Source organism: Lycorma delicatula, chromosome 11 (genome assembly GCF_047948215.1).
Source record: "Lycorma delicatula isolate Av1 chromosome 11, ASM4794821v1, whole genome shotgun sequence".
Taxonomy (NCBI): Eukaryota; Metazoa; Arthropoda; class Insecta; order Hemiptera; family Fulgoridae; genus Lycorma; species Lycorma delicatula.
Genome location: NC_134465.1, coordinates 31,988,495 through 32,003,093, shown reverse-complemented (window position 1 = coordinate 32,003,093; position 14,599 = coordinate 31,988,495). Strand labels below are relative to the sequence as shown.

Below are 14,599 nucleotides of genomic sequence, written 5' to 3'. Positions count from 1 at the left end.
TTTGGAATATGTAAAACAAATTGTTAGGGATGTGGGATGTAGAGGGTATACTGAAATGAAATGACTGGCACTAGATAGGGAATCTTGGAGAGCTGCATCAAACCAGTCAAATGACTGAAGACAAAAATAAAAATCGCAACACTCCCGCGTGAACTTCGCGATCACTCTATATAATGAGCCTCGTGATGAACTTCGACTACATAACCAGTTATTTAAATCTAATATAGATTTCTACATTTTATTTTAATAGTTAAGAGGTACTTAAACATACAAATAATAAATTAATTATTTTTATCAATGCGGAAAGGTGATTTATATTGTATGAAAATCTCGATTTTATGTTTATAATAAAAGGAAGTGGTTTTTTTTTTAATAAAGTAGTTCACACATTTCCTTTTTATAATACTTTATTGGTTTTTTCTTCATATTTAGGTAAAGAAGACATGAGATTACATAAACTGCTTGATTTATTTATAAAATACAGATAATTTACACGAAAACTGATATCATGGTTATGATTATTACTAAGTTTTGTATTATCCAAGGCCATTCTAACATTAAATTATTATACTTTATTTATCTTGTAAAATAAATAAAAGCATCATTGATTTAACAGTTAAATGCATTCGTAAATTCAAATTTTTCGTGTGATCGTTAATTTTAAGGTAAATAACCATTCATTGGTCTGCTACGCTAAGTTATACAGAATGATTCACTCAGAATGTAACAAACTTTCAGGACATGTTCTTCTACTGTTAGGGCTGCGTTAGGGGTTATGAGGGAAGCTTAACTCCAGATTTTTAACATCCCCCTCCTATAGATTGTTGAAAAACTCAAAAAGGTTTTTGAATGCGTTTTTCTCTGAATCTATGCATTTTAGAGAAAAGTTTTACAAACATAAAATGTAGAGGACATTCTCCTCTACAATTAATGTCTTTGAAGTTATGCCGTATAATTTGAAATTAAAATACTAGGTGGCGCTGAAGTTGTAAAAAACGTTGTGAACGAAGTTGTAAACGAGTAGACCGGTTTCGAACACCTGCCCAATTCACAACATTTTCACACTTTCACAAGCTACAGCTACAAAACGGTAAGTCGTACAAGAAAATTGTTTAAATAAAAGTTGGCTGTTTTTTTTGTTGAGATTAACAACTTTTCCAAATGCAATACAGACGAAAAACAATTTTTTTCGGTGAAAAACAGGAAAAAACACGTTTTTTACAACTTCAGCGCCACCTAGTATTTCAATTTCAAATTATACGGCATAACTTCACAGACATTAATTGTAATGTAGAATGTCCTCTACATTTTTTTGTTTGACAAACTTTTCTCTAAAATGCATAGATTCAGAGAAAAACGCATTTCAAAACCTTTTTGAGTTTTTCAAAAATCTATGGGAGGGGGATGTTAAAAATCTAGAGTTAAGCTTCCCTCATCACCCCTAACATATGGAAAAAACATCAATCGGTAGGTAAGGATTTTCAAACAAAAATACAAATTGACTGTACTATCGGTTCCATCATTATGCTGTTATGAAATGGCGATTTTGTAGCGTGTGAAAATGCCGTGCTTGACAGGGATTCGAACCCGGGACTTCCGGATGAAGGTCCGAGACGCTATTAGTCGTGCCACGGAGGCCGAATATATTTATATTTTGTACATTTATATGTATATGAACGAGGTCTGTTCAAAAAATAACCGAACATTTTTAATTACGCGCCAACGCATACATTTAGTGACGTGCGTTTGGCAGCATTGTGTTCCACATAGCTTCCTCTGTAACCACATGTTCTTGGATTGTTGATATCTCGTTTAGTTTTCGTGTTATTGTTATTTGAGTGCAACATATTTAAGTGTTAGTAGCAGCTATTTTCGGGTACAACGATACAAAGCAAACCTTTGCGTGAAACTGGGAGAAACTTTCACAGAAACGTTTCAACTTTTAAAAAAAGCTTACGGAAATGATTCTCTGGGTCGAACGCAATGTTACAAATGGTTTTCACAATTTAAAAGTGGTCGTCAGTCGATATAAGATGACCCTCGACCTGGAAGGCCTTCGACTTCAACTGATGATACACGCGTTCAGAAAATCAAAGATTGGTGCGTGCAAATCGCCGATTGACTATCAGAGAACTTGCAGAAGGGGTTAGCATCTCGATCGGATCATGGCATGACATTTCGACTGGAAAAATGAACATCCGTAGAGTTGCAGCAAAGTTTGTTTCTCGTTTGTTGATCGATCAGCAGAAAGAACATCGAGTAAACGTTTGTCGGCGACTTTTTGAACAAGCCGATGATGATAAAACATTAATGCAAAGGATCATAACGGGAGACGAAAGCAGGGTTTATGGCTACGACATCGAGACAAAATTTCAGTCATCACAAAGGATCTCCACGCCCGACGAAAGCACGTCAAATGTCAAAGCGATGGTCTCAGTTTTTTTCAATTTTAATGGAATTTTGAATTCTTGCCTCAAGGTGAAACATTGAACCGTGCATATTATGAAGGCGCTTTACAATGGTTACGTGAAAAAATCCTCAAAAATAAACCAGAATTGTAGTGAGATAACCCAGAGTTTCTTCACCACGACGATGCGCCTGCACACTTAGCTTTGTCTGTTCGTCAGTTTTGTGCCAAAAATCAGTCGACTGTCCTCCCTCAGCCTTCCTACTCGTTAGACCTGACTCCCTGCGATTTTTTCTTATTTCGGAAATTAAGATGAGCGATAAAAGGAAGCGGTTTTAAGAGTATTGATGACATTAAAGCAATTCGTTACGTACGTTAAAGGCCACTTTAAATGAAGCTTCCAGAACTGTTTTGTGAAGTGGGAAACATTGCTGGGAAAAGCGTCTGAATAGGAAGGGAAGTACTTTGAAATTGATAAGGCTCAATAATCTGTAAAATTAATAATAAAGTTTGGTTATTTTCTGAGAACAGACCTCGTATGCATTCATGTGTTCATGTTTGTCTTCGTATACAGCTTATGGTTGTCTATAGCATCCTTATACTCAGGGCAGGATTAATTAATTAATTAAATGAAATTAAATTAAATTGTTTATATTTCAAATAGTTAAATAAATTATTGTACCGTATGAAAGTTAAAAATACGTTTTCTTTCTTCAAACTGCTGGCGTTTTTATTTAAAGTATACTATTCTAGGGTAATAAAATAGGTTAGATTTAAAAGTTTAAATTTAACAAGAAAGAATGCTAAGGAGATTTATGTTTGTAAAGGAAAATTCTGACAATTTTTGTACAAAAATGTATGGATGGGCCTGTAAAGAAATTATGATCCCGAGCAACGGCGAGTATATAAGCTATTCAAACATTACATAAAAAATTTTAAGGAAGATTTATAAATAAATCGTTAATTTAAATACATCACTTACAAATATTTAAATGAAGTGATCGAATAACAATCTTTATACATGTTAATAAGAAATGCATAAGAGCATAAACATAGTAAAATTAAATGGATAAACGTAAAAATTAAATGACTTGCTGTAGCTATAGATAAAATTCTATTTGTATTGTTGGAAAAACCACAAGATACTCATTTCAGGAAGAGGTTTATCAAAGTATTCTCTGTATTAAATAAAATAAAAATAGCAAATTCGCCAACATCACAGATCGTAATATAATAAATATAATACAACTTGTAATACGTACAAACAATAATATATAATTATATAAAAGAAATACCTATACTAATAAAATACTGTATGTTTAAGTCGTAAAATAAATATTAAGTAATTAATTAATAGCAGATATGTGGTAATGCTTTATTTTCTACAAGTTGGTACGACTGACGTGATCAAATCTATGAGGAAATCCTTCAAAAGATTTATTCTGGATCTGCAGTGCGAGTAAGAAAGTTTTATTAATAACAAAGTTTAACTGTAAACATATAATATGCAATTATTTTATATGTTTGGCCGATGATGCCGGCTGAAAGTTTGCGAAAACGGGCTTTTGTAAGTTAGAATTTTTTTATACTCTTCTTGATTGAGTCTGATATAAACAGCATATAAAAACACAGTAGATATTTAGGTTTATGTTAAATTACATGAATAAGTTGTTTACAAATCATTATTTGTCTGACTTATGCACTAATATTTTATTGTGGTTTAAGCTCACGGTATTATTTTTATTATTATTATTTATAATATAATTTATTTATTGTGAATATAACAACATTAAGAAAACTGTTTTGAACTTAAGTTTTCACATATGGAAATTTTAAAAATAAGTAATTTTTTTCTCCTTAGAATTTTAGTTAAGGACTATTTTACTTTTGGCCCAGAAATCAGGACGAGATATTTCGCTAGGCATGTTTCAGAAAAGAAATGGTCATTTTATATAAACTTTTTTCTTCAAACTACATTCTAGTAATTGGCTCCCGGAAAGTGGCTGCAAAATTTTATGTGATAGCTCTAAATTTAAGTGCGATTGTGGTGTGTGTATGTGAATGTGTACCGGTTGATAAAGTATAGAAATAGCTTTATATAGCAAATCTTAGAGGTATTTGGAGACAGAAAGAAATGGGGTTTTACGTAGTTAAAAGCATCTGCATTATGGTGGGTTTTTAATTTTTGTCCGCCATACTGAATCATACATAATTTTTTTAAACAGGAAGGTGGACGTATTACATGTGATTTCGATTTAAAATTTTACAAGAAAACAATGGTGAAACCCGTTATTCTGTTAATTCCTTTTTTATCGAGTTATAAGCATTCAAAGTTGCAATGACGGAAAAATCGTGTTAAAAATAAAACGCGCTACATGAACGATTATTAAGTTTTACATTCATAATGCATACAATAACGAACTTTAAACAGTGTCATAATAATTAACAATAAGTAATAATTATCAACACAACAAATTAAACGGCTACCGTATATCAACATCGTTTTACGTTTCCATTTAGAATTAGGAGAAAACGTTTTAATGTAGTACTGATCGAAAACGAAGCGTTTGCGTTTTTTAACCCTTGTTCGAATGACTTTGTTATATTTTATATTTAGGTCTAAAATCAGCTGATTTATTGGCTGTAAATATTTTATTTACCGACCAATTTCGCTGAAATTTCTTATGGATACCATAGCATGTTACAAAAAGAAAACCATCACTAAAAAATAAAATACAATATTTTTTAAAAAATTCAGTATTGTAATGGATTAGAAAATTTATTTTATAGTGAAATAATCTGTTTAAATTTTTTTAGCCTTGGTGTTGCAATATAATTGTGCGCCCGCGCATTTGACGTTTATGTGTTGAATTTTGTGTTTTTAGATAATATTTGTTATTAATTGTAGTATTTTATAAAGTTTTATTCTACTCGTGTTTTATATATATATATATATAATGTAGTGTACTGCAACGTTAAAGGTCATTTGTGATTTCTCAATGTCATGCGAGTGATTGATTCAGTACAATCATTTAAAAATTAAATACAATGTTACGATAATTAGAAACTCTTTTCTTATGTTTATATATTAACACAATTTTACAACCGGTTTTTATTTGTTTGTATTTTAAACGCAGAATCAGATTAATTTTATGCCAAATTTCATCACCCACATTTTCATACACATGATAGAGTAGGAGCATTAGATTCAAAACATGAATATAGGGAAAAAATGTTCCTGTCTGATCAGACCAGGTGGAAAAGATCTCTAAGAATGCCGCAATTAACATACTAAAAGTCGAGAGACTTACCAAAAACGTTTTGAGATATCCGGGTTGGATCTAGTAAAACGGTCCACTCTACATCGATGTAAAAGCGTCGTAGTCCAGTTTTTCGGTTGTAACTAGTCAAATATTGAATTTTTCGAAAAATGTTTCAAACAAAAGTTGTAGAACGGACAATTTTACACAAGAAACTTATAGTAACATTTTCATAAGATGATCTGTTACTTATAAAAAAAATTCGTTTTTTATCTTAAATAATACATTTTTTTGAAAATAATGAAATAGAAAGTTAACGCTCAATAAAATACATATTTCTGGATGATTTTACAAAGTTTAACATAAAAATCTATTTTTGTTAACTTTTTACAATCATATTACGCTCAGAAAACTTAGTCAAAAATTAAAATTTACGTAAAACTGATATACCATCTAAAAATAAACATTTTCCCCTAACTATTGCTGTTCAATATTTAATTTCGTAAAATTATAGTATTTCATTTAAGCGAAACGAAAAACGAAATTAGAAAATTATTTTAACGTTAACATTTAAAAAAAATTAATTTTGTTTTGTTTGTTGCAGGTTTAATGAAGGGATCTATTGTTGACGGTTTGGGAAGCGGCGGGGGAAGAGCTGAACGACCGAAAACATTAAGAGGTAGATTGAGAAACGTTTACGAACCTAAAGATGACGGTACTTCTTCGATAACGACCACAACAACATCGACGACTTCTTCAATCGGTAATACTAGCACAAATACATCATCTTCTACATCACAAGATAAATCTTTAGCTATTTTAAGCCCTTTTGACGAGCAGGAAGAATGGGCTAAAATATCAGAAATAATGGCTTCATTTGGTACCGGCCTTGTTAGAGAATCTGTCTTCGTAACCGAATTGGAAAAAGAATTTCAAGCTAGATTAGGTAAGACATTGTCTTTATTTTACTTTTTCGTTATTATTTAAATTTATTTAAATATCTTATAAATGTATTAGTTAATCGTTGATTTTAAGCGAGGTTATTATTTAATTTGTGTCATGTATATCCACGGCTAGTATGTAACATATTCACTAGCCACCGTCCGCGCTATCTGCGTGTAAAACTTAAAAAATTTGTATTAAAAAAATGTAAATGTTCGTTTGTTCAAAATCCTAAATCTCCAGAAGTTCTTCACCGATTGGTTTGAAATTTTGAGACGTCTCATTCGAATACGCGCGTGTTTTTATATACCCAAGATGTCACACCTTTGAGAGATTAAAACATGGTTGTTTTGAAAAACAGCGCTATCTGTTGTTGGACGTAAAAGTAACACACCCTATAATAAATATTTTACGATTCCATTTTAATGTTTCTGATATGTGTGTCCGCTATTGAATAAAAAACTACTGGACCAATTTACGCTAAGGGAAATAAGAGAAACCGAAATGGGGGAAAGGAAATATGGTAAAAAGGAAAGGGAAAAGCGAAAGGTTAAATTTGTTAAAGTTATGTAATGTTCATTTTGTTATTGTTTTATCAGACTTTCAATTGTGTTCATTTAATCTATATATATATATATATATATACAAATCTAGCAATAGCAAGGCATTGCCGGGTCTGCTAGTTGGAAATAATTATTAGCAGTTATGTGTGAGTTGTTGCTGTCAGAATACTAATCATTATTCACATCCTACTGAATAAAATAAAATTTTTAATGAAGGATATGTTCCCAAAATCAAATTTTTAATTAAATGAGGAAGATATTAATGTTTTTCAAAAACGTCTTTGTCCCCAGCACAGCAAACTTCAGGAGTTTCATCATTCCTCTTCATATATATTTTGCAATAGTTACATAATTTAACAGATTACTCAATGTGTGAATCTATTGACACATTGAATAGATTCTGAAATTCAGTCAGATTCATAATGACAGTCACAAGCTGATTGAAGACCTAATACATATTTCTCTTAAGGTTTTAACTCTTATTTTCAGCCGAGCGTATTTGTTGCTCTTCAAGCCTTTAAGAATGTCCTTACGTAGATTCACGTTGTCTACGATAATCAATTTTAGCAGCCCTAGACGTTTTCCTTATCAGTGACCTCGCTGACTTAGGCGTTATTAAAATATTAATACGAAATTGAAAATCGAATCAAATCCGATTATGTATATGGCTTATCCTGATGCTTCTTAGTTCAGGATAAAAATCTTTTTAGTGCTGTTATGTTCGTGTGAGGATGAGCTCTCCTCCCTTCCAGATTAGACAACATTAAACATAATAAATCATGTTACTAATACGTATCATGATAATAATACGAATTGTTATTTTATAGACGATGAAATTAAATTTTAATCACATAATAACTGTCTGAAGAAGTCGATATTGACATAAACAATAAATCTATCGATATAAACAACAACATTAATTTTCGTATTTATTTATACTTTTTTTAAATTATTGTTTTATACGAGGTGTGGCTATTAAATAACGAGATTAATGCTGTAAATATTTTATTTTAAATTTTAGTTATTATCCCCTTCAATATACACCCGTCCTCTATCCCTACAACGCTCCATGCGTTTTTTCCATTGTTCGAAACAGTGCTGGAAGTCTTCTTCTGTGAGCTCTTTCGTGACGCGTGCCGCTTTTTCTTTCATAGCTTCAACGGTCTGAAATCTTGTTCCTTTTAATGCAGATTTGACCTTAGGGAATAGATAAGTCACACGGTGCCAGGTCAAGCGAATAAGGCGAACGGTCTGACAATGGGATGTTATACTTGGCTAGAAACGTCTTGACAGACAATGCAATGTAAGCCGGTGCGTTGTTCTGATGAAGAATCCATGACTTGTTCTTCCATAATTCGGATCGTTTTTTTCTTATCTTTTCACAGAGTTGAGCAAGGACCTTGAAAATATACTAGAATAATTAACCGACGATCAGATCGGATCAGTTTTCCAATTTTTTCATCCGTTTTCGACGTGGAAGGGTGATTCGGGCGAACATCATCTTCAATGTTTTCTTGGCCATCTTGGAAACGCTTAAACCACTCAATAACCCGTGCATGTGATACACATTTATTGCCATATACTTTTTTTTTTTTTTTATTTATAAAAGATAAGTTTCAGTATCGGTTTTTCCAACTTCATATGAAATTTCATGACAATTCTTTGCTCTAATAAAGCACTCAGCATTTTTTCGGCGAAACAAAAAAATTGATGTTATCCAAACTTGTAATACAAAGCTTTGTAATACAAAGCTGTAATACGGCTTTGTCAAACTGTAACAAAGCCATATTACAGTTTCTGTAATATGTCTACAGAAACTGGAGTGACAACAATCGAAATAGAAGGCGTCACGCTACACAGCTGTCGGTCGTACGAATTTGGCGCATGCGCAGTTCTTCAGTATCATCATTAGTCTGTTTTTTTTCTTATACTTCCGGAACCACCGTTGGGTATTGCTTCAGAAGATGAGATGAATGATTTTGTAGCGTGTGAAAAATGTTATGCCTGATCGGGATTCGAACCAGGGACCTCCGGATGAAAGGCCGAGACGCTACCACTCGCGCCACGGAGGCCGGCCCATTATTCTCGTTATTTAATAGCCACACCTCGTATAGCAGTGATACTGATGAGGGTTGAACTGCGGTAAACGTTCCTGGGGTCATAAGAAAGCTAAGTTAAAATTTCGTATTATCGGTTCATTTATTTTCGAGGTTGTCGGGAATAATTGAAAAAGACGTCTATTTGTACAGAATTTCCCACGAACAAACGTAGAAACTTTCAGGACATGTTCTACGGGTAAAAATAATGAAAAACGTTCATATAAACATAGGTCTGGAAACGCTTTGTTGTTGAGTTACGGCTATTTCGCCCGGATTTCAGCTCTTCTAATAAAAAGAAGTCCTATAAATTTTGGGACCCAATTTAAGTAGTAAAGTTGGTGGATTTTTATGTAATTTGAGCTGAGAAATAGGACAAAACAGGTCCCAAAATTGTAACTCAAGTAGTTTTTAATATATCCGACGTAAAACACAAAGATCGGTTCAGAAAACCGTAAACGCTTTTTTACGTTTGTAGTACAATAGCTTTGTTAAATGTTTAATAATTTTTGAAGACTTAGTAACGAAATTTGCAGAGAATTTAATTCTGAAAAAAAATAATGTAAATATACCAATAAAAAGTAAATAAAAACTTTTAAAAATCGGTAATTTACTGAAGCAAAAGGACAAAAAATTGTGTTATTTCTATACCTAATGAACATTATTGTTATTTATAGCGAAACATAAAAAATAAAATTCATGAAATGATAAATAGTAACAGAATAAACCTCACACAGTAATTGTTTGAAATTCCTTCCTTTACAATGTCCACAGCACTCTGTCCGACGTAAAATATTTCCGGTGGCTTTCCATGTCATCTTAGGATCCATTTTTATAAATTCAATAACATTTCTTATTTTAATTACTAACTTTTCTTTAGTATTACCTTTTTGTCGGTGTACTATCGTTTTCGTATGTCCCCAAATGAAGTAATCTAGTGGCGTTAAGTCAGGTGATGGTGGTGGTCAATCGGTCGGTCCATCATATCCAATCCAGCTAAAGAAATTAGCATTCAAGTGATTTCTAGCTACTAAAGAAAAACGTGGGGTTGCACCATCGTGCTGGAAAATCATTTGAATTCTAGTTTGTAAAGGTACATCCTCCAAAAGAGCGGGCAAATTATTTTTCAAGAAATGAACTTGTACATCTCCCGTAAGGTTTTTATTAAAAACAAACGGTCCCAGAATTTTTTCATAAATAATGCCCCGTCAAAATTAATATATATAATCTATGTTGGAAACTAGTTTCCACAGTACCATGTGGATTGCCTTCGCTCCATAAATGATTATTTTTAGAAATGAGGACTTCGTTTTTCAAATAAGTAAAATAAAATTGAATTTACCTTTTCAGCGTTGTCTAGAAGACAGTGACAAAAGTTTAATCGCGGGGGTAATCTGTTTGACGCAAATTTTGAACCTTTTATTGGGGGAAAGGATATTTTTTTCCGTAGGATCCGCCACACTTTGTTTTTGACAAACCAATGCGACATGAAATTCGTCTTGTACAATGCACGGGCTACGTTGAATCACACGATGATGATTTACTTGACTTTCAGCAAAAAACGAACATGTTAGAATTGACCCTTTCATTCGTAAATGATGATATACTGAAGAAAACGTTTTCGTATTGGGAATACGCCTTCTGAATTTCCGTAACAAAATCCATAAACAAAGATTATTGTACATCGACATATTCCACAATAGAAAATTGAAACGGCGTTTTTACGCTACTATATGATAACACCACTTGTTTATCTGTATGCAAACAGATTCAAATGAAGTTACAAATTGTTGACTAGCTGTTAATATTGCTAATCTATACAATAAATCTTTTTTAAATATTTCTTAAGTAACATGCATTGAATACTTAATTCTTTTTACATAATAACGGTGTTGTTAATTTTTCACGTTATTATTCCGTTTTACTGAATATACACAGCTAAAATGTTTTATAAATTTTGTATTAGTTTTAAAATTATTTTCAGTAATTAGCGATTTTGTTTTTAAAATTAATGTTTATTAGGTGCAGAAAGAATAAATACGATTTTTTTTGTCTATTTTTCGTTTATTTTGCTTCAGTAAAAAAAAAACTGATTTTAAAGTTTTTATTTTGTTTTTTTTATTGGCTGTATTTACATTATTTTTTTCAGAATTAAATTCTCTATAAGTTTCGTTACTAAATCTTCTACATTTATTAGTCATTTAACAAAACTGTTGTACTGTAAACCTAAATAAAAACCATACTTTCGGACACCGAATATTGTGTTTTACGTCGGATATCTTAAAAACTACTGGGGTAACAGTTATGGGATCTGTTTTCTCTTTTTCTCAGCTCAAATTAGAAAAGAAACCAACAATTTTACTCCTTAATTTGGTTCCTAAAAATTATAGTAAGGTTTTTTTTTATTTGAAGAGCTGAAATCCGGGGGAAATCTTTCGCTTACCGTAACTCGAAAACAAAACTTTTCCAGACCTACGTTTATATTAAAATTTTTTATTATTTTCAGCAGTAGATGAAAATTTCTCCGTGGCACACCTGTATAATATTTTTTATTTATTTCATTTTGTAGTTCTGGAGATATAAGAGATATCATATCATTCTTTTTTTCGCCAAAAATTGTTCGGCCTATTCAGGTGCCTATTTTCAGGGTCATGATGACCGAGTTTTGTGTTGGAGCGGGACTATAGGGAACAGAATAAAATAACGAAAAGTCGATCTTCTTGCGTAGAATTGCGCAAGAAGTTTTTTTTTTATATTTGTTGTGATTTTAGATTTTTCTATAGAGATGTTTTCTCTTTTAAAATATAAAGTAGTTTTATTTTATATATATATTTTTTTTTAACTCGGAACATTTATAATTTTACAATAATAAAACGTCTTTGGTTCGTTTAAATCATTAAATTATCAGTAAAGTAGGTTCAAATATTTTAGAATTAATGAAGTTGCAGTTATATTGTTTTGTTTATGTAGAAAAAATTACTGGAATAGGTGTTAAAGTAAAATTATATTGTTCTATTTTAAATGACGTATTCTGTTTGTTCACGTCATTTTTTCGTACGCTTTGTTTTATAATACAATGTTATTTTCATTATTCAACAATGTATATCGGCGGTAAATATTTCTAACTATAATAATATTGTTTGCGTGTATTATGCATTATTTTAAGATAATATTATTTAGTTTTTACATATACTTTTATTCTTGAAACGTTTTATCTATCAATTTATTTCCTGTTTAATATTTTAATTGCATCTACAACTTTATTTTTATTACGTAATTAAGTAATTAATTTTTTTGATTTAATAATAAAGATAATTATTTTTCTTTTGTTTTCTAAAAAAAAACGGATTTCGTATTAAAATCTTTTACATTCTCGATATTAATAATCCCTTATCATTAGTAATTAAACAAATTGCAATTACTTCAGTTTTAATCAAAATAATTAGTTGTTTTTACCGCTTGTTGCGTATTTAAAATTGCTTGTGAAAAAATATAAAATTATAAATATCATTCCTACACAACATTTTTTCTTAACTATTCAAATTCAAATTCACAGTTCCGTTTTTACCGTCTTTTCAAAGTCGGAAAATGAATTTTCTTTTGGTTTTGATGTAAGAAGACAACGAAAATACTATTTACTTAAATTGAGCTTAGCAAACCCGAAAGTTGTATATTTCTCCTTCTATATATATATATATGCCTATGTATAAAATGTTGTGGTTCGAAAATCCCAAAACTACTAGATCAGTTTCATTAAAATTTAAATATGCTGAAGTTGCGCATGTGAAAATTTAATGAAGATTGCTTTAATCGTTCCTGAATTACGCTCAATTTAAGATCGGTAACGGATAACATAACCTCAGTTTGAGGTTATCTTGACTGTGTAGCGGTGTATTTTGCATACACGCTTATGAAGTGAGTCGCAGCGGTGAAGTGAATTGAAACTTTATGCTTGTGTATAGTGTATATTCGTTAGTCGAACGTACGTAGTGCATTGTACTCTGAAAATCAGAGCATATCAATTTATGACTGCAAAATATTGAGGGCTTTGGAAACGAAAAGTCTTTATTCTTAAGCAGAAATGCACAAGCGTGTTTTTCTTGTGGCAACTAGTTGCGACTTCCGAAACTATATACCCGCTTACAGAAGGACATATTTATTTTTTCATTTTCGGATGTAGTAATAATTTATTATTAACAATTTTTGGAAATATTTATCGTATTTCACTTGCAACATTATTATAAAGTAAAAATTTATAATTTTATAAAATGTACGAGTAATATTATATTTCTAAAAAATACATTATTATTGTTTAAAAATAAATTTTAATGTAAAACAAATAAAACTTTCTGATACTCGAAGTTAAATTGTGAGGATAAATCATCAAATCATTCCAAATCAAGACGGGATTGGAAACTGTCTATCACCTGTACTTTTCAATACTGTATTAGCAGTGTCGGCTCGCGTATAGGCACTGTGGAACTGCAGCACCCCCTATTTTCACTTGATATTATCGATAAAATTTAATTTAATGAGTTATTTTTTTCTTTAATCTTTTCTTTGTACTTGTACAATATATAATATTTAAGCTTATTGTCAGTAGCCGTTCCCCAGTTTATGAAAAAAATACAAAAATGTTTGTATGGAACTGTGCGCTTAATAGTTTCAGTGGCGTGGTGTTTGGTTATTGTGCGCATGCGCACATAGGAAGCTGCACGCGAGAAAGAGAAAGAAAAAACTGTCGCTCCCGTAGTGACGACCCTGGCGTGCTGGTAGAAGGTAGTTTTTTTTTTTACTCCACTTGTGTTCCATCTAAAAACCATGTACCATATTCTTGAATGTGATAAAGTGTAGAATTAGATTATTATTCTGCTTCCACCTGTTCTATTGATTCATTTTTTTCGGTTCTTTTATTTTACAGAAAACTTTAACAATAGCCTGTCCATGATTTTATTCTTTTAGGGTTTTATGAAGTTTCTTTTTATACATGTTTGTTTCTTTTTACTCGGTTTTAAAATAAAGGCTAAACATTTTTTGGGACCGCACCCCTACTAATTTTAGTTATGAGCCGCCACTGTCTGTTAGGTAGAAGTATGAAAATACTTTGGCAGGTGGATAAGATTGGGCACCAAAAATGGGGATAACAGTTAAATGTTTAGCGTATGCTGATGATTTAGGTTTACTATCGGGATCAGAAGATGCAGTTGCCCAAATTGAAGATCATAAACTTATAGCTGAACATTCTGGTTAACAAATAACTTTTACTTAACTGAAAACATGGCAACAAGAAAATAATCCATACCAAATTTGGAAATGTAAAATCAACTACAT

The 14,599-nt window shown here is 31.3% G+C and overlaps 1 protein-coding gene across 1 annotated transcript in view; it reads left to right on the top strand.

The window, feature by feature from the left end:
• Positions 1-14,599, top strand: part of LOC142331990 (ankyrin repeat and SAM domain-containing protein 1A-like) — a 313,191-nt gene that overhangs the window by 257,703 nt on the left and 40,889 nt on the right. Inside the window, exon 11 of the mRNA XM_075378041.1 lies at positions 6,272-6,613. Coding sequence (XP_075234156.1) covers positions 6,272-6,613 — 342 coding nt within the window. The remainder of the gene's footprint in view (positions 1-6,271; positions 6,614-14,599) is intronic.